Source organism: Thunnus maccoyii, chromosome 24, assembly GCF_910596095.1.
Source record: "Thunnus maccoyii chromosome 24, fThuMac1.1, whole genome shotgun sequence".
In the NCBI taxonomy this organism is placed as follows: domain Eukaryota; kingdom Metazoa; phylum Chordata; class Actinopteri; order Scombriformes; family Scombridae; genus Thunnus; species Thunnus maccoyii.
In genome coordinates this window covers 9,498,637-9,520,673 of record NC_056556.1, presented here as the reverse complement: position 1 = coordinate 9,520,673, position 22,037 = coordinate 9,498,637, and the positions used below count along the sequence as shown (strand labels likewise).

General features: G+C 39.0%; 2 protein-coding genes across 2 annotated transcripts; both read left to right on the top strand.

Moving 5' to 3' along the window:
* The first annotated feature begins 216 nt into the window (after window positions 1-216).
* Window positions 217-8,796, top strand: LOC121892353 (splicing factor U2AF 35 kDa subunit-like). The gene is made up of 8 exons (XM_042405361.1): window positions 217-323; window positions 1,903-1,990; window positions 2,723-2,789; window positions 5,262-5,311; window positions 5,992-6,090; window positions 6,305-6,438; window positions 8,304-8,396; window positions 8,496-8,796. The coding sequence occupies exons 1-8, from the start codon at window positions 280-282 to the stop codon at window positions 8,602-8,604; spliced, it is 684 nt and encodes a 227-aa protein (XP_042261295.1). The 5' UTR covers window positions 217-279; the 3' UTR covers window positions 8,605-8,796.
* Window positions 8,797-9,890: 1,094 nt separating this feature from the next.
* Window positions 9,891-21,176, top strand: LOC121892283 (cystathionine beta-synthase-like). The gene is made up of 15 exons (XM_042405231.1): window positions 9,891-10,005; window positions 13,067-13,370; window positions 13,763-13,869; window positions 14,119-14,253; window positions 14,405-14,484; window positions 15,074-15,278; window positions 15,462-15,553; window positions 15,797-15,922; window positions 16,021-16,105; window positions 16,225-16,330; window positions 16,956-17,033; window positions 17,134-17,268; window positions 17,418-17,526; window positions 17,822-17,906; window positions 20,274-21,176. Exons 2-15 carry the CDS (start codon window positions 13,075-13,077, stop codon window positions 20,402-20,404), a joined length of 1,770 nt encoding a protein of 589 aa, XP_042261165.1. The 5' UTR covers window positions 9,891-10,005; window positions 13,067-13,074; the 3' UTR covers window positions 20,405-21,176.
* The last annotated feature ends 861 nt before the right edge of the window (window positions 21,177-22,037 follow it).

Below are 22,037 nucleotides of genomic sequence, written 5' to 3'. Positions count from 1 at the left end.
ATATACAAGTGATAGATAAAAAAAGATATATAGAAAGACTTTGGCATGGTAAATTACTAAATTTGGCGACATCTTGAGGCAGTTTGAGCAAGAAGACAAGCAGGGTTGAGAGAAGGATAAGAGTCTGAGTTGTACAGAGAATTAATATCTTTGTTTCTGGATCAACAGCGCACATGTGTGGTCTTCAGGGTCAATACAAGCCGCCGGAAAAGTACCGACTGCGCAAACTCCCTTCCTTTACGTAATGACGTACACCGTAACGTCCGCGACGAGCCGAAAATGGCGGAGTACCTGGCATCCATTTTCGGCACAGAGAAAGACAAGTAAGTTTTATTTAGTATTTTTATTTAAATATACACTTAAACAGCGGGGTTTGTGCAAAGTGAGGTTGCAGCTATGTGGACTTTACCGCCAGCGAGCCCCAGTTTGTAGCCGTTGCTCCAGTGAATGCCCCAGTTAAGCTTAAATTAGCAAGAGGAAGCTAACGATCGGCTAACGCATTGAATGAAACTCAGGAAGGCACCTCAGCTAACCTGCAGCTGCAAAATATATCGTTTTGGAGATTGTTGCCACAAATCTTAAACAACTGCGAGCATACATTGTAGTTAATTAGCCAGCTTGGTTAATTAACGAACTTGTTAGCTGAGTGGACGGATTGTTTTTGTTTTTGTTCACCGGTGGAGAGCAGCAAAAAGCATCTCACACATGCTTTTTAGTCAATTAAATATATTGATTGTACCTTGCTATCAATAATATAATGATTATTTGGGGTATGACTTTTGATGCCTTCATATAAGATGCAATCTGAAAGGGGGTGGTCTCCATGTGGTTCAAAACAACGCAGTATTATGGTTATAATAGGGTTTTATTGTTCATTTACCTGTAGAGAAACAATATTTGCAGTATTTATCTGATGCTTAACATTTTATCGCAAACTTAGCTATATGTTATAGTAGCTATACTTAAATCAAAACAATCTCTAGGTTCATGATATGAATGCATGCAGTTAACATTTATTCAGAGAGTTGTGTTATTGTGTTGTTTTCAGCTGTTTTACTTGAGTATCTGCCTCCTTTTTATGTATTTATGTATGTAAGTATGTAATTGAATTTGTTTATTTAAGCATGACCTAATTATTTCTGTTATCGATTGCATACTGAAATAAAAAAAATGCACGTTTTCATTAGTGATTAATTATTATTATTTTCGCGATTAATTAATTAGTAGTTTGGTCTATAAAATGACAGAAAATGGTGAAAAACGTTGAAACTGTTTCCCTAAGTCTAAGATGATGTCCTCAAATGTCTTGTTTTGTCCACAACCCAAAGATATTCTGTTTACTGTCACGGAAGACTAAAGAAACCAGAGAATATTCACATTTGAGGAGCGCGAAAAAGAGATTTTCAACTCTTAAAAAATGATTTAATTGTTTATCAAAATAGTTGGCGATTTAATTCAGTAGTTGACAACTAAGTTACCAATAGATGCAGCTCTAATGTCATGAAACTGCTCATTTGTACCACCTATTGAACTAGTGTATGACTGCAGCTGATTATTTTCATCCTCGATTAATCTGCCAATGATTTTCTTGATATATGATCATGTAAAATAGTGAAAAATGTCCCGCACCCTTTCTCACAGTCCAAGGCAGCATCTTCAGATTGTTTGTTCTCTCTGTCCAGCACTCCAAAACAAAAAAATAAATTAATTTTATTACAGATAAAGAGGTTGGAACCAGTGATATATATTTTTTACTTTAAAAAATAATTAAACATTTAATCAGTAAAAAAAATGTGTCTGATTGGGCTCTGAACTTGTGGTCATAGCGCTGTGTGCTCTAACAGTCCCAGTGAAACGTTGTCAATAAATGTGAGCCTGATGACACTGTTCCTTCTCTTCCAGGGTCAATTGTTCTTTCTATTTTAAAATCGGAGCTTGCAGACATGGAGACCGCTGCTCGAGATTGCACAACAAACCAACCTTCAGCCAGGTGAGGATGCCACCAAGCCTCTCTCTCTTTAAAAATAAAGACCGTCTTCTGTGGAAAATCTTCTTACTGTTAATGAAATATTGTGTCCTCTCTGACATCGACCTGTCCCATTTATCTTTACGCCAAAAGTCCAACGTGATATGCGCTGGGGGCCTTTTTTTGTTTGATTTGTTTTTGGTGGACATTACGTATTGTTTTTTAAATATAAATCATATTAAGTATGAGTACTGGATATACCCGATGTTTTACTAAACCCATTTGGGTTAAAAGGTCGGCATTGTGAAAGCAACATACTCTGTCAGTCATGTTGTAGTTTTGTCATTTCCTATTCATACTGTAGTAGTTGCCTTTTAGATCTCATGTTTTGCAATTATGAACTTTCCTGATTCAGCGTTTTGTTCTTTTTCAATGAGGTCAAACTTCTAAGCAGTCTCTGTATTTGGGTGAGATTTGTTTGGTGGGGTGGAGGGGGGTTATTCTGAAAAAGAACGATCTTATGTGTACAAGTTGTAAAGAAAAAAGGCCGATATAACTTAATTTCGGCTTTAGGAGGACGTCAGGGTGTGATGAAGTCGAGCTTCACAGCTACAGTTGAGCTGACCTGCTTTTTTGGTTTGCCCCATCTTCAAAAGATCATGTGACAGCATAACTCTTTATGGATGTAAACAAGCTAAACTAGTTGTGCGTGTATTTTACGACGTCTCACCATATCTTTCTTTTTGTTCCTTGCAGACCATCTTGATTCAAAACATCTACCGAAATCCCCAGAACAGTGCACAGACAGCCGACGCCTCGCGCTGTAAGTTTAAAAAAAATTTGTCAGCAAACTCTCTTTCTGTCTCTTAAAAGTGGTGCTCAAATATAACAGCAGACGTGAGATACCGCTTCAGCTCCGTTAACGACTGATTATGTCTACAATCTATAGGCATTAGCAGACACTCGATATCCCTAGTGATGCTTTACCAGGTCTCTACTGTTGCCATCTTCACTTCTTGCTTGTTTCAGGGTTTTTTTTTTTGCTCTTTAGCAAGTGACATTTAATATCTGGAGTGCAAAGCCAAAACAAACATACTTAAATTGCACTGATTACAGTAGATTATACTAGAACTACTAGATATGATCAGTAAATATGTTGAGCCCAGTCTAGCAAAGCTGAGGCAGGACTTCTGATACAGGTAGGTGTGTAATGGAAGAATGTTCAGTTTACATCCAGTGAATTTGAAAATGATTTGCGTTCACTCCGCTGTAAATTTTGAGCATTTTGTGACTGTTGAACTGGTCAAAAGTTCTTTTATCAGCATCTGTAGCCTGATAAGACTTGATCTGAAATGACCTCAGTGATAGATACAGTGATGGAAAATAACAGGCAATTATTGGCTATTTAAAGAGAAATTCCAGTGTATTGTTTTATTTTATTTTTTTAATTTTCCATCCCTTTGAATGTTATTTGTAATGTCGCATGCACCACAGTTCAAGACAAATTTAATCTGTTTTGAAATACATCTGTAGGTCATTCACTTCCATTCAGCACCTAATTTGGTACACAAACAACTCTTGACTCTTAACCCAGTAAAGATCATCTATTAATCTAGTAGATTACAGTCGTGTTTTGCAAGCTTGCATCAGAGCAGTAACGTCGGGGTATAAAAGTTCACCAGCATGTGTTTGATTTTCTTGTTTTTCACCCCCAAAATGGAACGTTCAATCAACAAAAATTCTGTGGACCTACTTTCTGTAGATCACAACCTATTCAAGCAAAACTAAACAATATGTTTATGCTATACATCATAATCTCTGATGTAAAATGGGAATTAAAGCAAGGGTATATATAAGCCCACAATTATAGCCCATTTTCCACCAATTATCTGTAATGTAATGTTTTAAACTATTAACTTGAGTGTAAACTGGCGACTCGTGAAACAGTCCAGTCGTAGACATCGTCTCACAACTCCAAATCCATTCTGGCGTCTCAAATGTTTAATCAGGCTGTAAACAACGACAGGCACACGGAAGAGGAAGTGGCCTGGATATCCGCTAGCTACACCAGAAGCCTTGACACATTGGCGGTTGCCCACAAAGACTAAATCATTGTCAGACAATAGCTGATGAGTTCTGAGATTGGGAAAAAAAAAAAAAGTTGAGCTTCTCCTCCATTTCTAAGATCTTGAACGCAGCTTCATCCATCACATAATTAGCCGGAACTCATGAGATGTGATAACGAAGGCTCGCAATTTACTGACAGAAAAATTTCTAATCACATTTTTTCCTCCCCAGCTCTATATTTTGGTTCACAGAAGTTTACGTTTTGTATTTCAGACCATTTCCCTCTTGAACATTTACCTTCATAACCTTCAAAACTCTGCCCAGTCTGCTGATGGTTTACACTGTAAGTTTTCCCTTCATACGCAGGATCCTCCGGCACCGACTCCATTTAATTTACTGTTTCACACCTCCCACAACCCCCCCCCATAAATTTGGCTTAGTGTAGCAACATGTCCCCCCTTAGAGACATCTTAACGCATCACATCATTCCTTGGATATAAAATAACTGGCCCGGCCACATGCTGTTTTGCATGTTTCCCCGACCTAACTCAAACTACCTGAGACAATGTGGTGCAATAATGTGCACAGCTTTTGGTTTTTAGATCCTTCATTCTGCTGACGTGAAACAGATGTTTTAACTTTGTGTTTTTTTGGCTTCACACTTAACCGTTACACATTGAGTACACAATTTTTGCTTCTGATTCATTGAAGCAGGTTCCTCCTAGTGCTGTACCCAATTTAGGAAATCCTCCTTCATGTAATAGGCAGGAGTTTTCATGACTAGTTAAATAACTCCCCCTCCCCCCCGAATATCGATTCTGTGATATTATGTAATGACCTCTTTCCGCACATCATGTACATGTTGTTTGTAAAGAAGTAAAACTTTTGTAATTTTAAAGTAAAACCCTGCCAACCTGGAGGAGGATAAATGGGGTCAGCTCTAGTTTTTACTTTGCTTCTATGAAAACAGGAAACCGAATAATTGTCAGTTTAAATTGTAAAATCACAGGAGAGAGGCCTGCTTATGTAGCATCTCATAACATACAGAATTTTACCCTTTTGACTTACAGGTAAATTTTTATAAGATTTGGGTGTAACATTATAGCGATCATGCTATGTTGCTACAGTTAGTTTTCTCTGTTAAAAGATGTTTAAATCCATTGAAATGTCTTTGTTAATCACTGTCCATGTAGCTGCGGCTTGACTTTCCCTTGTTGACATTTTGTAGGCGCCGTCAGCGATGTGGAAATGCAGGAGCACTACGACGAGTTCTTCGAGGTAAGTGACCTTTTGTGCTCGCCGCTCGTCTTCGTTTCACATATTGCACCGAGCGACGTCACAATTATGTTATCTGCCTTTTGTAACACGTTGCGGCCGAAAGGAGCAGCATGAGATGTATTCAGTTTATCTTTTTATGGGTTCAGGAGCAAATATTTGCACAGAAGTGAAATGTAACAGCTGCTTTTATGCATAGAAACTGTGTGAAAATGTTATTAAACTCATTGTAGATACTAATCTGAGGAAAACAAGATGAATACTCTTCATGTTCATGTTGAGAGATGATGATAGAGGATTGTTAACATTTTTTAGTTGCCCCTGACATGACATGAATGCAATGATGCAATCACCAGGCAGGCTTTCAATACCCAACTCATATCTAAACACAACCTCTAATCCAACTTTCAGTCAATAAGAAGAATGTTTTGTTAAGAGGAGTTGACTTAACTCCAACAGTATCTCTCACTACTTTATATCTGAGTAGTCTGAGCTGGTTGCAGAGTTATTAATTTCTTTTATGCTTAAAAAAAAATCAACAACCTTGGCAGAGTTTTCACTGGAAGTGGTTAGCTGTTGTGGTGATCTCAGTTAACCAATTTCCTGGTTGAAAGATAAAGTAGATAACAGATAAGAACCAGTTGCACAGGCCAATTGTTCTTTTGTTCTTTTTATTGGTGTAGGAGGTGTTCACGGAGATGGAGGAGAAGTACGGAGAGGTGGAGGAGATGAACGTGTGCGATAACTTGGGCGACCACCTCGTCGGCAACGTCTATGTTAAGGTTCGTGACGAATTTGAGAGGAGGAAGCTAATAAATGAGATGAAAGGGTAATAAAAGTGCCGCTGAGTCTGATCTTGAGTTGACATCATTATAAGCTGATATGAAAAAGTGTTTCACAAATTTATGTGAGATAAGAAGTTTAATGGACTATATATATTTTGTAGAGTTAACTACCACCAGTTATTCCCTAAGGTAACGTTTCTTCTGTGTGCAGTTTCGTCGTGAGGAGGATGCAGAGAAAGCAGTCATGGACCTGAATAATCGCTGGTTCAACGCCCAACCCATCCACGCAGAGCTCTCGCCCGTCACTGACTTCAGGGAAGCTTGCTGCCGCCAGTATGAAATGGGGTGAGTGACGTTTTGTAGGTTGTAGGCGCGCTGAAAACTGCCTATTAATAAACAAGATTAGGTCAAAACCTGGTTAAAAAAAAATGGTATAAATGCAGTTGCAAGAACAATACTTTGATTTGAAAGAGAACTTATTTTAATTCTAGTTATAACTATTCAAAATACCTGTTAACTCCCCTCCACACTTTCATCTGTTTCTATCTGCATTGAGTGTTTTGTTTTGTGTTTGGGGTGCTTTAACCGTGCGCTCTCCCTCGTGCCCCTATCCGTCTTTTATCTGCCTCTGTCCTGGTTGATGGTCATGGAGGCTGCAGTGGAAATCGTAAATGAAAGTTTTGGCAGCATTTTGTGTGCAAATTTCAGGAGGCTTATCTCCACCTAGTTACTGCAGTTCAATGCAAATCGAGCGTACTTGCAGAGCAGCCGCCCCACACTAAACTGATAAAACAGCTACATTAGTTGCACATTTTACTTGCAAGACCTTGGTTGAAATGCTGTTGTTCATCATTTGTGATGTGATAACATTAGGACGTGTAGTAGTTCCGTTATAAAATCCAAACGCACCACGGAGCGTCTCTCCTGCCGGCTGCTGACAGCGCTGCCAGCCACACTGGACGGTAGAGGAGAGGACAGTAGAGACGCTGGTAAACATCTGTTTAAACAGGAGTTTAACCGACTGCACTGTATTTGACACCGGAGCATCTTGGAGCAGGAAACACAGTCACTCTGTGTCACTCTGCATCACTTTGCGTCACACTGCGTCACACTGCGTCACACTGCTGTCCTCCGCCTCCATCATCTTACGCTGATTCGTTTTGAAAGAGCATCTGTCAGCAGGGAAACTCCCAACACTCAGCTGGCCAACGAGTGGCGTAACTTCATTACTCTCACTCACTCACGTACGGTTACAGGGCCGGTTCATGACCTGTCCAGGCAACAAAAAAAAAAAAGTAACAAAATCTCTCCATTTGACTGTCTATGTCATTGTCCATAATTAAATTTAAATGAACAGCAGCTGTAAACTACAACAACTGTGTCTGTAAACCATGTGTTATACACGCTGAGTCCTTAAATGGAATCAAAACACAGCTGCAAACAATTACCTCTGCAGCTTCAGCCCCGTCTATTCATACATCCTCTGAGTTTCCTGCTGAAAGCCGAATCTCAAAGATTTGATATTGAATTTATTTGAGAAGCCGTTGTATTAACATTTGTAAGGGCATCAGGTAAATGCAGCAAAGGGCATCAGGTGGTGGCTGTAGTGTTGAAGTTTGGTAAACTGACAAACCACTGAAACACAATATCACTGGACCTTAAGATGGTTGAGGTAATTCCTTTTATCTTATCTTGAGGCCCTGTCTTAAAGAGTGTCTCTGTGTCAAGATTTGACTGTTGCTTATATCTTAATTACTCTGATAAATTAGCTACAGTAAACTGGGGGCCAGGTAGTATTCCAGCATAACAAGCTGCTGGGTCTCCAGCCACTAGATAACGCTTCACTGTTGACGGCATCCAGCCTGCAGATGTGTCCTTGTGCAAGGCACTGAAAGCCAGTTGCATGGGCACCTCGTGAATTATCACATTTTCTTTTAAATGCAAAGATAAACTTTGTCCCCGCACAGTGGGAGGAAACTTGTGCTCCTCTGCTTTATGAGCCCCTCAGTGATTTTCCATTGGAGCGGAGGTTGTTTGCTCTGCAAGTGATAGGACTAACTTCATGTAGAGGGAGATAAACATCAGACGTTCTGCTTGGTAGGCTGGCAAGCTCCTCAGCATGCGTAAGAGCCAACCTCTCCTCGTGGCACCGATCAACCAAAATGCATGCACAGTAAGTTTTAACCCCTTCATGTGCTGTTTGCCTACAGAGAGTGCACCCGAGGTGGCTTCTGCAACTTCATGCACCTGAAACCCATATCGCGGGAACTCCGTAGGGAGCTGTATGGCCGCCGCAGGAAAAGGTATAGAAGTCCAGTTCAACATTTATATTTTAGAATCGATTTTTATATTTATTTAATCATTTTCGACATTTAAATGAATCCCTTCTTCTCTCCCACCAGGCACCGCTCTCGCTCGCGTTCCAGGGAACGACGCTCCCGCTCCAGGGATCGACGAAGGGACCGCGAGAGGCGGAGGTCGAGGGACCGAGAACGTTCTGGAAGATTCTGAAGGAAGCCCAAGACTGACCCGATCTCCTACCAAATCCCTCCTTCTTAATCCTAGCAGTGAAGACAGTTATTTTCTTTTTTTTTTTTTTTTTTTTTTTCTTTTTTTGGTGAATTGTTGGAAGTGTTTTTCTTTTATTCCTTTTTTTAAGATGAGCTTGTGTCGCTTTCTCAATAAAACAGATTTGTAACTCTGCACTGGCACCATTTGCTTATCTGAACATAAGTTTGTTTCTTATCTAGTATACCCTCAACAAACCAAGATACTTGTATAAAATAATTATTAAACAGGTGTGGAAAGATATAAAAAAAAAAATAAACGTGGTAACTTGATGAAGTCTTAAGTTTAGAAATTGCATAAAATTGCTAATAAGTTGAGCAGAGACGTGTGTTAAAATGTTGAGGGACTAAACAATTTGGAGACATCAGAAGCTTTGAGTGCTTTAAAAATTTGTGAAGTGATCTCATACCTAATTTATTTATTTTAGATATTTATATTGACCCATTAGGTATTTATCATATTGTCACAGTCATTGCTGCAAAAAATTACCAGTTGTTTGCTTTTAAACTGTCAAAAACCCCAATTTAAAGCTCCTATTTTGTCCAATTAGACTATATTTATCACCCAACAATTTCATTTTATATTTCTGAAAGATCACAAGTAGTAATGACATTGTTGTTTTATTCTATTATATATTTTTACATGATTATTTTTTGTAGTGTGTGAATGATGCAACATGAACCAAAGCTTAATCAGCCAATCCTTCGTTCCTTTCCTCTACTCTCAGTTCAGTTTTCTTAAGTACGCAGGAGTTAGTGATTAATTAGTTTGCTCAAGATTAATATTTCAAAACATGTTTTTGCAATCTCTCGCCCTGATATGTGCTGCTTTAAATCATACTGGACACCAAATATCACGCCATAGAAGAGAAAAATACAGTTTAAAGCCATTTTAAATGACTATATGGCCTTTAAAGCTATTTGAAACACTTAATAGCTTTAAAAATAAATACATGCTGACTCGTTTTTTATTGTGGGAACAACAAACTGCGCATGAGAAGTTCTCAAGATGTCACATGCATCAAAGTCCGTGCAGTGTGTGTTGGGTCAATAAAAGGTAAACATATGGTGAGGACAACTGCAACACAGCGTCACCCCTAAATCCTTATTGAGAAATCTGCGCTCTGATTGGTGCAGGCAACAAACAGACGCCCTCGCCGTAGCCAATCGGCGAGCGTTCTAAAACTTTGCCCACGTCCTCCCAGCTTGGTCCACGTGTTCCGTCACGAAAACTGCTCCGTTTCATCAGTGCTTGCTCACTCCGCAGTGTTGTTCCTGCCACGCCGGTACGTCGGAGTCTTCTCTGGTTTTTTACACACGTTTTCGGCCACATTTAAGTCGTCAGGTGAGTGAAAATGAACAAGTAAGTGCGACATGTAAAGGAAAAATGTAACCTCGATGAATGAAAACGAGTGATTTAAAAAAAAAATTATCTTGCTGCCTCAATGCTGCTCCGTATCCGCTGCTCTGATGCAACAATGTAACTGCGCAGTAGAGAGATGTTGGCTCGATGCATGTTTCCGCATATTTGCCGCATTTAACACATTAATTATGTGGCAATGTTACGTATATCCTCAACCTTACATTTCATATTTTACATTTTTATCATTAATTCCGCCAGGGCTGAACCGTGTGTATATTTAATCCGCTAATACAACACACAATAACATCTCTGTAGCATGTTATGGCGAGAAGAGAACACCTCACTGTTCATTTTCTTATAGTAATGATTATTTTCATTGGGTATTAATCCAGCGCAGTCTAAAATGTATATAGTGAATAACACCAGTCACATTTTCCCGAAAACCGAAGGTGACTCATTCAAATTCCCTCTTTTGTATGACTAACAGTCTAAAGAAAACCAGCTAATACTCACCTTTTGGAAACAGCAATCAACGAATTTGCTGACATTTTTGCTTTAAAAATGACAGAAAATTGTCACAGATACATTTTCTGTCATCCATGAATCCACATCCAGTGTCTCATTACACTTCAGGGTCACATGTGGTTATCTAAGCTAAAAGGTCATCATAAATTGCACCTTTGGCTTTCTAACATGTGGTGGGTTTTCAGGTGTGGGCTACATGTTTGCACTTTTACATTGTATTTCTATGGCAAGCATTCCTGCTGTTCACATTTGACCCACCATTTGTTATGGCTGAGTGAGTATCTATAGTCTGCTCTTCTTGTGCTGTTGACCAGCTGATATTTTGGTAGTGTTTGTTGCTGGCAGAGCAATTATCTGCCTCAACCATATGCCTTTTTTTTTTTTTTTTTTTTTAAAGTCCAGTAATTGTTAAACTTTGAGAGCACTGAACATACCACAGAGGATTAGAAAAGCCACAGCTTAAGCAGATATCCAAGTCTGATAAGGTAAGAATATTACAGGGATTTTTCATTAGATTGAGTTTGATGTTGCCAGACAGATCAGGTGATTTTCTGCTCTGTATTTCTTCAGCCTGGTAGGTATTTGGGGAGTGGATTCTTGGCTTAAGTCCGGAGTATTAAACAAAAATTGAAAATTCTCCTCGTTAAATCCTCTTGCGAGTCTTAAACGGCCATGCAGCCTGGGCTCAGTGCCGCATGTGGTCTCTCAGAGGATCATATTGCCCTGTTGAACCCTGCCTCAGGCCACTACATACCATCAACTCTTTCCCACATTTACAGCAGCAGTTGTAGCCAATGTAACTTTAATTAGCAGCATGACTAATAGTTACTGCAGACTTGCTGATATTAAAATTTGAGGTTATAAGTGGGCAGAAAAGGAGAGTTGAAACATGCAAGATCAAGCTCTGCATCTTTCCATTTTGAGAATAGATAGAGATCAGATGGATCTCCACTTTGTGAACAGTGAAAGTCTCCAACAACACATGAAAATCTACATTAATTCCTGTTTTCTCCTTCTATTGATTTATTTGTGTTTGTTTTATTTATCAGTGCGTCACTAACTCTAAAGCAGCACATCTCTGTTAGTTCTCTCCCACGGAGAGCTGTTTGCTTAAGAAGATGTAGTTGGCTCACTGAGTGAACATCATCTGAACTCATGGTGGAGTCAAAGAGGGGCCCCCGGTTTTAACAGCTGGCCTCGGTGTGTGCACTGCGTGTTAGTGAAGGTTCATCTGCTGCCATTCCAGCTGGATGAGGGAGAAACCGAATGGATGTCTTCATATTTTTAGAAGTCGAGGGGCTTAAGTAGCGAGAGGCATCTGATTCTTTGTATCTGTACTGTTGTTGTCTGCCAGACTTAAGCTCCACCAGAAAAAAAATAACAAATAACCTGCTTCTGTTCCAGGTATTACTGAAACCCATATCGACCCATAAGATCTGTAATTATATTAACTGCATGGTAATGTTTACACTAATAGTCCTTAACCAGATTAAGAGATCATTTTAAGTTCACTTACCGTGCTGTACAAGACTCCAGCTTAAGATAATGTTTAACATTTAGTCGTAAAAGTGTGACTTTAACAGCATTTCTAACTTGTTAAGACAGAACATTGAGTCATTATAGGTTCACATTAACCACATTCACAAACACAGAGCCCATCTGAGCTTTAAAAGGGAGATCATGATAACAGACAAGTGCATGTCTGCTAATTTATCGTTAAATATAATATGTTGCTCTTAATTTTTTGTGCGATTTTGACCTCTAAGATATAAATCTTTTTTTCTGTAGTGAGTGTCTGATGCAATATTAACTAAAGCTTGATCAGCCAACTGTAACCTCCTCCCACTTTTTCTCTAGTAGCAGTGATGACTAATTTCTTTGCTCATCATGACAATGGCAGTAGTTTAAATATGTGTCCAATTGAAACTCTGCAGGGGTGCGAAGGGCAGGGCGCAAGTAATAACGCCAAACTCCTTGCCAAGCGTGATGCAGCTTTTTTTTTCAGTGCTGATATGACTCAGCATTAATAAGAGGGAATAGGAGTGGTTCAGTGTTTTTTTTTTTTATCTCCTCACTGGCTCCTGTTTTAATAGTAGTCTGAAATAAAGCTAAAGATTTGACTTGTTTTTCTCTTTTCAAACAAACAGTAACATCCAGATTGGATTTACTATTAATCAAGTTCATTTCCTGTTATTGGCATTGTTTTAATGTTCCTTGCTGCTGCTAATGTCCCAGTTCCTCTTCTGGTTGTTGTAACACCGAGTATCAAAAACTGTCAATTATCAAAAGCTGGCTCTGAATGCTTGCTCCAGTTCAAGGTCTTGCTTACTTACTTTGTGATTTGATACTTCCAGATTTGCTAATTGTAGCCTGTATCTTTTAAGCTCTTGTACAGCTTCTTTGTGCTAAGGTACATTTTTATACTACAATCCCCCGTTATTTTCTGTATGAAAAAGAAAAGATTACGAAAACATAACCCTTCTTCCTCTGTTTTTTTCTTCTTCTTCTTCTTCTTCAGGGTAAGCCATGCCGTCAGTTCCCTCGTCCAAAGAGACCCCCGTCAAGGGCCCCGTCTGCCCCCACGCTGCCAAGATGCTCAACCACACCAATGGAGAAGCCAAACTCCGGGAGGGTTCCTTCCCACTGAACGGGGTTGACAAGCTGCCCGCGGTGCTGGACACCGAGGAGGCCAACAGAGCCCTTCAGATGAACACAAAGAACGCTGCAGTTGAGAGGAAATGGATCCGGCCCGACCTGCCCAGCCGCTGCAAATGGAGCCTGGGAGCCTCGAAAGCTGACTCCCCTCATACACAAATTCCAAGGTGAGTCCAGTTTTCACACTTTACATATAAAACAATTTGCAGTTCAAAAATTGACCAAAAAACAGGAACTGAAATGTATTATTGTACAGATATATATAAGTTTTATTTTGCTTGTTCAAGCCAGTGAAAACCAGTTCCATTACACTACTCAGGAATGACGCATGACATACAAACACCCGCTATTAAAACTCCTCAAACTAGTGAAACGAGTGGAAACGGGTGTAATTATCTCCCACTAGCGGTAGCAAAAATATTTGAGACTGATGTTGAAGCGATTATCTTCGCTGTGAATCTACACACAGACACGTGACGTGTGTCTGAATCTGTTTCTCTTTGCTGAAACACGTGTTGAGGTTTTTTTTCTCTTTCTCTCTTCCACTTTCTCCTCCCAGAACGGTTACGCCAACCATTCTTCCAAACATCCTGCATAGGATTGGTGAGACTCCCATGGTACGCATCAACAAGATCCCCAAAGCGTTTGGACTCAGATGTGAAATATGTGAGTCACCCAACACTCAAGCCGAGACACATTCTCAAATCTAGAAGTGTAACGTTTGATGCTTTCACACAACGGAAACAAAAGGTTACACATAGCGAGTTGTGGCGTGCGATGTGCTACGTGTTCAGTTTTTGTTTCAGTTTGACAAGATTATGAATAGAACAACTGGAGGTGGTTCAGGGTCATACGCATAATTCAGCTTTCTAAATCAACACTTGTACAAATATGTATCTGTTATTTGTTTTTAAGTGGCCAAGTGCGAGTACTTCAACGCTGGCGGCAGTGTCAAGGACAGGATCAGTCTGAGGATGGTGGAGGACGCTGAGAGAGCTGGCATCCTCAAGCCTGGAGACACCATTATAGAGCCCACCTCTGGAAACACTGGTAATTAACCACATGTGTTTGTCCTCAAGAATGCACGTGTTGCTATGGTGAAAGGTATTTAAAAGTGTTAATGGTATGTTATTTACCGTAAAGCGGCAGTGTTGTAAAACGTACTCATCTGTACTCGTGTGTGTGTGTGTGTTGTTCCTAGGTATCGGATTGGCTCTGGCTGCGGCTGTAAAAGGCTACCGTTGCATCATAGTCATGCCTGAGAAAATGAGCATGGAGAAGGTGAGATCTTGAACGTGTCAGTTGTTTTGCTCGTCCATTACTTGAAAATAAAATTCACAAAAATGATAGAGACAGCTTTTTTTTTATAGTGTGGTGAAACTGAAATTGCAGAACGTGTACACCTGTTTCCTCTTATGATTGTTTTTAGTAACCCATTGCACATTAGGCTTGCCTCCTGTCTAAAATAACACACTGTGCTCTTTTTAAAACCCTAAAACCTTTTGAAAAAGCAAAGCATTTAAACATTCAGCAGGTGTGTCAAGCCTCTAAAATGCCACTGTTAATTAAAAGCTGCACCTTAACCTGTGTGGTATTCAATTTTCTGAGTCCTGTCCAAACCTTCTTGCTGCCACATGTCTAGACTGACAGAAATTATGCAAAACTCTATAGGTCAGCACTCATAAGCTATAGGAAACCATTATATATTATAATTGATATTTTTTGTAATGTCAAGCTATTCAGTCTAGCTTGCTAATTTTAATACAGGTCTATGTTAGGCTGTTTTATGTAGTAAAACATAAATGTCTATGAGACTTGGTTGGAGTTTATTAATAAGATCGTATTTACTCAATTTGTTTTTTCTACGCAGGTGGATGTCTTGAGAGCTCTCGGAGCCGAAATCGTCCGTACGCCCACCAGCGCTCGCTTCGATTCGCCAGAGTCGCACGTTGGTGTAGCCTGGCGCCTGAAGAACGAAATCCCCAACTCGCACATCCTGGACCAGTACCGTAACCCGAGCAATCCCCTGGCTCACTACGACACCACAGCCGAAGAGATCCTGGAGCAGTGCGACGGTACGAAGACACCACAATGCTGTCATGTTTTTATTTAAAGGATTAAACTGTTACCACCATGCTCTTCTGACGTTCAGCAACAATCTCCTCAGTTCACAAAAGATCTCTGTTCAAGTAAATTACACTTTTTTTTTTAATGTAGAGTAAATCTGAATCATCTGTTGTGCCTCTGACTCATAACAGGTAAAATAGACATGCTGGTGGCAGGAGCAGGTACAGGAGGAACCATCACAGGCATCGCCCGCAAACTAAAGGAAAGATGCCCCAACATCAAAGTAAGTCGTCTCTGTCCTGAAGTCAAAGGGGACAACTTAGTCACTGCTTTCTAAGATCATAGAGGCATTACTGTGTGTTACAACTGCTTCTTACCGTTCTTATTTCCGATTCTGAATATTTCCAAGACGTCAAGCTACATTTATTACTTTTATATTCATTTGAGCCATGGCTAAAAAGAAGTGGAATAAGAAGCAGATGTCAGCTGAGCCCCGTTGTTCATAAATGTTGTGTGTTGTGTGTAGATCGTTGGTGTCGACCCAGAAGGCTCCATCCTCGCTGAGCCTGAGGACCTTAACAAGACCGATAAGACCCAGTACGAGGTGGAGGGCATCGGGTACGACTTCATCCCCACCGTGCTCGACAGATCAGTGAGTTCCAGAGGCTTTTTTTCCCACTTATATTCCCTTTTCTTATGTGTTTCTGAGTTGCGTCAACTTAATATTACGTCTTTATTTCATATTTTCAGGTAGTTGATACCTGGTACAAGTCCAACGATGAGGACTCCTTCAACATGTCTCGTATGCTAATCAGAGACGAAGGCCTGCTGTGTGGTAAGTACTCTTTCCCACTTACAAAAAAAAACCTCAGAAGTGGATTGTAATTATAATAATTATTGTCATCTTAACACGTTGGTGAAAGGCAGCTAATATTTTGGACTTTTCTTTAACAGGAGGCAGCTCTGGAACGGCCATGTCAGCAGCAGTAAATGTCGCCAGAGAACTGAAGGAAGGTCAGCGCTGTGTCGTCATCCTGCCAGATTCCATCCGCAACTACATGTGAGAATCCCCACACATCCAATAACCAGATGATTTGAAATGAAGGGGTTCAAAAAAAGCCTATTTTTGTGATATTCGCCATTACAGACAGATGTATAAACTTTCAGGATTAAAGCAAGTGATTTCTTTGATAATTGCAACATGGGAATCCTATGAAAACTGCTGATTGTGAATTAAAATCGTGCAAGATTTTGATCGGTTGGACCCTCATGGTCACACATTTGTTTGAGAACAGATCGTTCTTAACGGGGGTAAAGTGCCATGTTTGTCAGATTTCTCCAGGGACTAATATGGGCAATTTGTAGAAAACTTCATGTTTAGCTCCCCCATGTGGAAAATTAAAGTAATTTGTTCAACCTAATATGTCATTGTGACAAATTACATTGATAAATCATACGGAGCTTCTCAGAAAATAAATAAATGGTGCAGCAATATTAATAAAACAGGTATTACTGGTTTGAAACCCTGCTTTGATGATCAAGGTAATCACTGATCAAATCACCGACTTTAGCCTTAAGAGGTCACTTTGGGTTAGCTGAGCCTTCAAGTGATTGCAAATATCCGGTTTGGTTTCTATTCATTGTGTAAATAAAAAAAAAAAATCTTTCATCTTTTCCCCCTCAAGGTCCAAGTTCCTGAGTGACAAATGGATGGTCCAGAAAGGCTTCCTGAGGGAGGAGGACCTCATGGTGAAAAAACCATGGTATGTGTGTTCATTTTCTCTCTCTCTCTCAATTAAAGCGTATCTCCTTGCATGCTCGTTTACGACATAAATCCCTTCCTATTTCCTCTTTGTCCATCAGGTGGTGGAACCTGAAGCTGCAAGGCTTGAACCTGTCTGCCCCCCTCACCGTCCTGCCAACAGTCACCTGTCAGAAGACGATCAAAATCCTCAAAGAGAAGGGTTTCGACCAGGCGCCCGTGGTGGATGATGCTGGGTGAGTGTCCTGAAAAAGAAAGACAAACTAGCTAACTGCCACACAAAAAAACAGTTGTTGAAACCTTTTTGTTGCATTGCAGTATTAGTTATATACCTGTTGTTGTAAAATGTAAATTTTTACCTGGACTTCTGTATGTGTGTATGCAGGTTAATCCTGGGCATGGTGACATTAGGGAACATGTTGGCCTCTATTCTGGCAGGGAAGATCAAGCTGTCAGACCCAGTCAGCAAAGTACTCTACAAGCAGTTCAAACAGGTCAGACATCTCTGTTCTCAGCTCCTGTATGTAAGGAAATGTGTAAAAGTAATGCATTCATAATGATTTTCAAATAAATTGGATGGAGCACTGGCTTACAGCTCTTTACCAGAACCGTTAATGTTTGACTATTCAAGTCTCAGTTCATCAAGATATCTTGTCAGAATTAAATGTTCTGTAAAGCTTTGGCATCGTCATACGCTCCTTGTGTATATGTTACTTTCAAATTTCACATAATTAATCATTGAAATAATAACCTTTTCTTCCTCCCAACACATTTTCTCGTCATTCTCAGATCCGTCTGACCGATAACTTGGGAAAGTTATCCCGTATTCTGGAAACTGATCACTTTGCCCTGGTGGTGCATGAACAGATTCAATGTAAGTACAACACGAGTACACACACACAGCTCATAAACACACTTCCTTTGCTCTTATTCTTTTTAGCCGGGTCTTAGAAACTTTGATATGTTGGCACCCCCCAGTGGTAGTATGACAGAAATACACTTATTACATTTCCTAAATCCACACTAAATACTACTTTTATGCAGGTTTTTAATATTTAGTGTGTTCACACTGGAAAAGTAACTAATGTACTCAAACCAGATAGTATGCAGACTAAATACGGTAAGTTTTTGTGCGTGCTCCCCTAATACACAAAGGAAATGAAATACCTTCTCAGAGCTGGCGGGATGTAGTGAGACAACTCCAGAATGATCTTGGAAAAGAAAAAAGGATCAACATTTTATGTTTGCTTGTGAAGTTTAATTGGCAGTAACATTATAAAGTCACAGTTTGGTAGACATCAACATATTGCATCATTTCCTGTTAGTATGAAATGGTGAAATATGTTGATATCTTTCATATTCTAACCGCTAAACATTATACTATCAAAGTTAGAATGTAGTTTGGGTTTGTCATCCAGCTTTTTGCAGCCAGCAATGCACACTTTGTTAGAAAAAGATCTAATCAAAATTATTCTAACTGCTCAGATTAGTGTGAAAATTGATAATGATGCCTTGTGGGATTAAAACCAAGTAGTCAGGAAAACAAAAAAGTAGTAAACAATTTTGCAATCAGTGTCTTCATCCAAAGCAGCTTAGTCTGAATGTGTACACACAGGTTCATGGTCTGTCTCAAGGACACGGTATTGATTAGTGTTGAACCCGTGGTCCTGCCGCACCCAAATTTTTAAGATAACATTGGTCTGTCTCAGTGGGTCAGTTTGCCACAGATCATTCCTCTCTGATATACGAGTGTTAAAGTCCAGCTGCGAAGGGAGCATCCTAATGGGAAATGGATTTTGGACAAAAGTAGTCTGGAAGAGATGAGTATTTGGCTAAAAAACAAGGACACACCAATATTTTTGTGTGTTTTTGTCTAATGTCATGCAAACACTCCAAAGTTGTGAGGATATATTCAAAAAGAAAATAATTTACATCATATAATTAATGTCCAAGCTAAGACAGAGTTATTGCATAGTTCCCAATCATTCCATGTGTTAAATAATCAATAACAAACTCAGATTTACTTGATTTGAAGAAGTACAAAGTGACTTCATGGTGCTGTGGGTTTACTGAATAATAGCATCTCTAGTTTTTATCTTTCTTCAGCAGCTGTGTCAGAATAACCCTGATAAGTGCCCGGGGAGGAATATCACATCTAAGCCGGACACAGAGTGACCTTTAAATATTGTGGAATTGCCTTTTATACACATTTTTTTGAAACCACCAATTTGGTTTTGTCCATGCTGGACATAAACAAGATTTGGCATAAATGCAAACCACCATTTAGATGCCAGTAAAATGTGGCTTTAACGGTAGTAAACAAGCTCCATTATATGTTTTCAATTATTTGTTTTCTGCTACACATGCTGATGTTCAAGTGTAATTCAGTTGATTACTGGTTTAATTTGAGAAACCGTGACCAGCTACCTCAGCATGCGACATGTCACATGCATAATATTTAATGCAATGTGAGATTAATGTGTCTGGCACTGTTTCAGAGTATTTACACACACATTCACATGTGCCTTTTTCATTTACTTTAATCTCCCAGATGGTTTTAGATACAGTTTATCAAGTGAAAAAAGGATTATTTCAAAGCATAATGAAAAATTGCATGAATAACTCCAGTAAAGTTGAAGCAGCACTAATCAATATTTTATGTTAACAATTGATCAGTGGACCATACATAATGTAAAAGAGGTTGCTCATAGTGATGAATCTACAGAGTAGGGCTGCAACTAACAATTATTTTTATTATTGATTAATTCTTTAGCTGTTCGGTCCATAAAATGTCAGAAAATGTTGAAAAATGTCAATCATCGCTCCCTAAAGCCCATGATGCAAACTCAACAAATAGTCCACAACCCAAAGATATTCAGTTTACTATCAAAGACGACTAAAGAAACCAGAAAATATTCACATTTAAAAAGCTGGAACCTGAGAGTTCAGGCTTTTTTTCATACAAAATTACTCAAAACAATTAATCGATTATCAAAGTTATTGGCAATTAACGTTCTGTTGACTAATTGTTGCAGCTCTACCAGAAAGAACCCCACTGCAGTTCTCAACTTTATCGAGCTTCTTTCAGCTCATTGTTTTGGATATTACAGCCTACGACTTCACTGTTTTGCATAAGCGTCCCGCTCTCATAAACCTCGACCAAAACAGAGCTAAAAGGAGCATGAGTATTTTTAATTACTCCGATCATCACTCTCTCTCTCCTCTTCTATTCCTCCACCAGACTTGACAGACGGCTCTCCCAGTCTGAAGCAGATGGTCTTCGGGGTGGTCACCGCGGTCGACCTACTCAACTTCGTCACAGGCGTGGAAAGGAGAGAGCGGTCCCTTTCAGAGTCCACTGACGAGCTGTGACATGCAGACTGAAACACACAGTACACACTTGTACATTTCTGACACTAGCATAATAAACGCAATGAGGAGTTTAGTAGAAGTGTCTTAAAGAGGGCAAAATATGATCTTGTGAAGTTTTGATTTAGGTTAGTTCTTTTTTTTTTCCACTTAAAAAAAGAAATGAATAGATTTTTTTTTTTTTATGTTTTGGACTTGAGTCTTAAGGTTCAATCAAGTGATGGATGGATGAGATGGAGCCTTTTATGCCAGTCAGTCAACTTGTGATATTGTTTGAAGCCGTTGATTATTACTTATTATATCTGCTTGTAGTGCTCAAAGCAAATCTTTTATAAGTTTATAACTTTTAGAAAGTTTTTGTTTTATATTATCTTAAATATTGAGGCCTTTGTGTTGCTTTTTTTATTTGTCTGAAAGCTTCATGATTGTTTCACTGTGGCCTCGTGCGTCAATCGAACATTAGAAATAAGACATAGATTAGTCTCAATTATCTTGTTAATCAAGATTAGACAGGTTGATATTTGCTGTATATAAGTAAGTGCTGCTTTTTTCATTTTTGTGTGTGTGTGTATACACAAAAAAATACACGTGGAATATAATCAAATTTCTTGCACACAATCATGTGGCGTTCTCTGCTCTTTCAGTGACAGTGGTGTGACTGTAAAGTTGTCTTGACTATTTAATCGTAGCTGTGTCTGGAAGAAATATTTTGTATTGCATCATTTTACCTTAATGAATGTGTATGATTTTAAATAAAGTTTAAAGAGATTCTGTAGCTGTCTGCCTCATTACTGTAAACCAACTGACGCCATGATGATCACGGATCTTGCTTTACCCTCAGTGATGAAGAGCAACAGGATGAGAAGTCTGATCAAGCTCAAATTTAACAAGATTTAGTTATTTTTGTAAATATTTGAGGTAAAAGTTTCCAGAATAAATTTTTTTTGTTTAAAAAATGTAAGATAAAAACAAGCCTACGTAGTCACAAATGTGATTTTTATGATATTTACATATTAAAAACATGTCAACATAAAACTTACAGCATTTAATCTGAGCCTTGTTTAGAAAGTTTTAAACTGTCCCTTAAATCCAGTAGTTCCCAATCTGGGGGGTGGATCTTTTTATTGTTTAATACTTAATACTTTAATACTTTTATTTTTTTCAAAGTTGTTTTCATACATGCTGTTTCCACTTTCAGCAATTCATGATGTAGAACAGAAAAAGCAAAGCAAAACTAATGTTGATTAAGTTAAGTTGATTGAGGTAGAGTGATATGACAAATCAAACCTATAGCTACATCATTTATATGATAAAGATAAATCTAAGGGGTGATGAAACAATCTGAGAAGTAAAAATCACTGTTTGGTTGAACAGCTCACAGCTCACTTCCGCAGATGTGTTGGAAACCTTTGCCAAAATGAATTAAAGGTGGTTTCAGACGAGGTTATTTGGTTATAGACAAATCTTCACATTGAACACATTTACATACTGTACTTTCTGCTTCATTCATTTTTCCTTTACTGTCCAAGTTTCACATTGGTTTACTGTAAATGTATGAATGAATGAATGAAACCCTTTATCGTCCCCTTAGGGAATAGTACATCCTATGTAAATAATCAAACAAGACAGAGCATAA

Coding starts and splice junctions, on each gene's coding strand:
- LOC121892353 (XM_042405361.1), top strand. CDS start 280: ATGGCGGAGTACCTGGCATCCATTTTCGGCACAGAGAAAGACAA. Junction 1,991..2,722: donor ACAAACCAACCTTCAGCCAG/GTGAGGATGCCA, acceptor TGTTCCTTGCAG/ACCATCTTGATTCAAAACAT. Junction 6,091..6,304: donor TCGGCAACGTCTATGTTAAG/GTTCGTGACGAA, acceptor TTCTGTGTGCAG/TTTCGTCGTGAGGAGGATGC.
- LOC121892283 (XM_042405231.1), top strand. CDS start 13,075: ATGCCGTCAGTTCCCTCGTCCAAAGAGACCCCCGTCAAGGGCCCCGTC. Junction 13,870..14,118: donor TGGACTCAGATGTGAAATAT/GTGAGTCACCCA, acceptor TTTGTTTTTAAG/TGGCCAAGTGCGAGTACTTC. Junction 14,485..15,073: donor AGAAAATGAGCATGGAGAAG/GTGAGATCTTGA, acceptor TTTTCTACGCAG/GTGGATGTCTTGAGAGCTCT.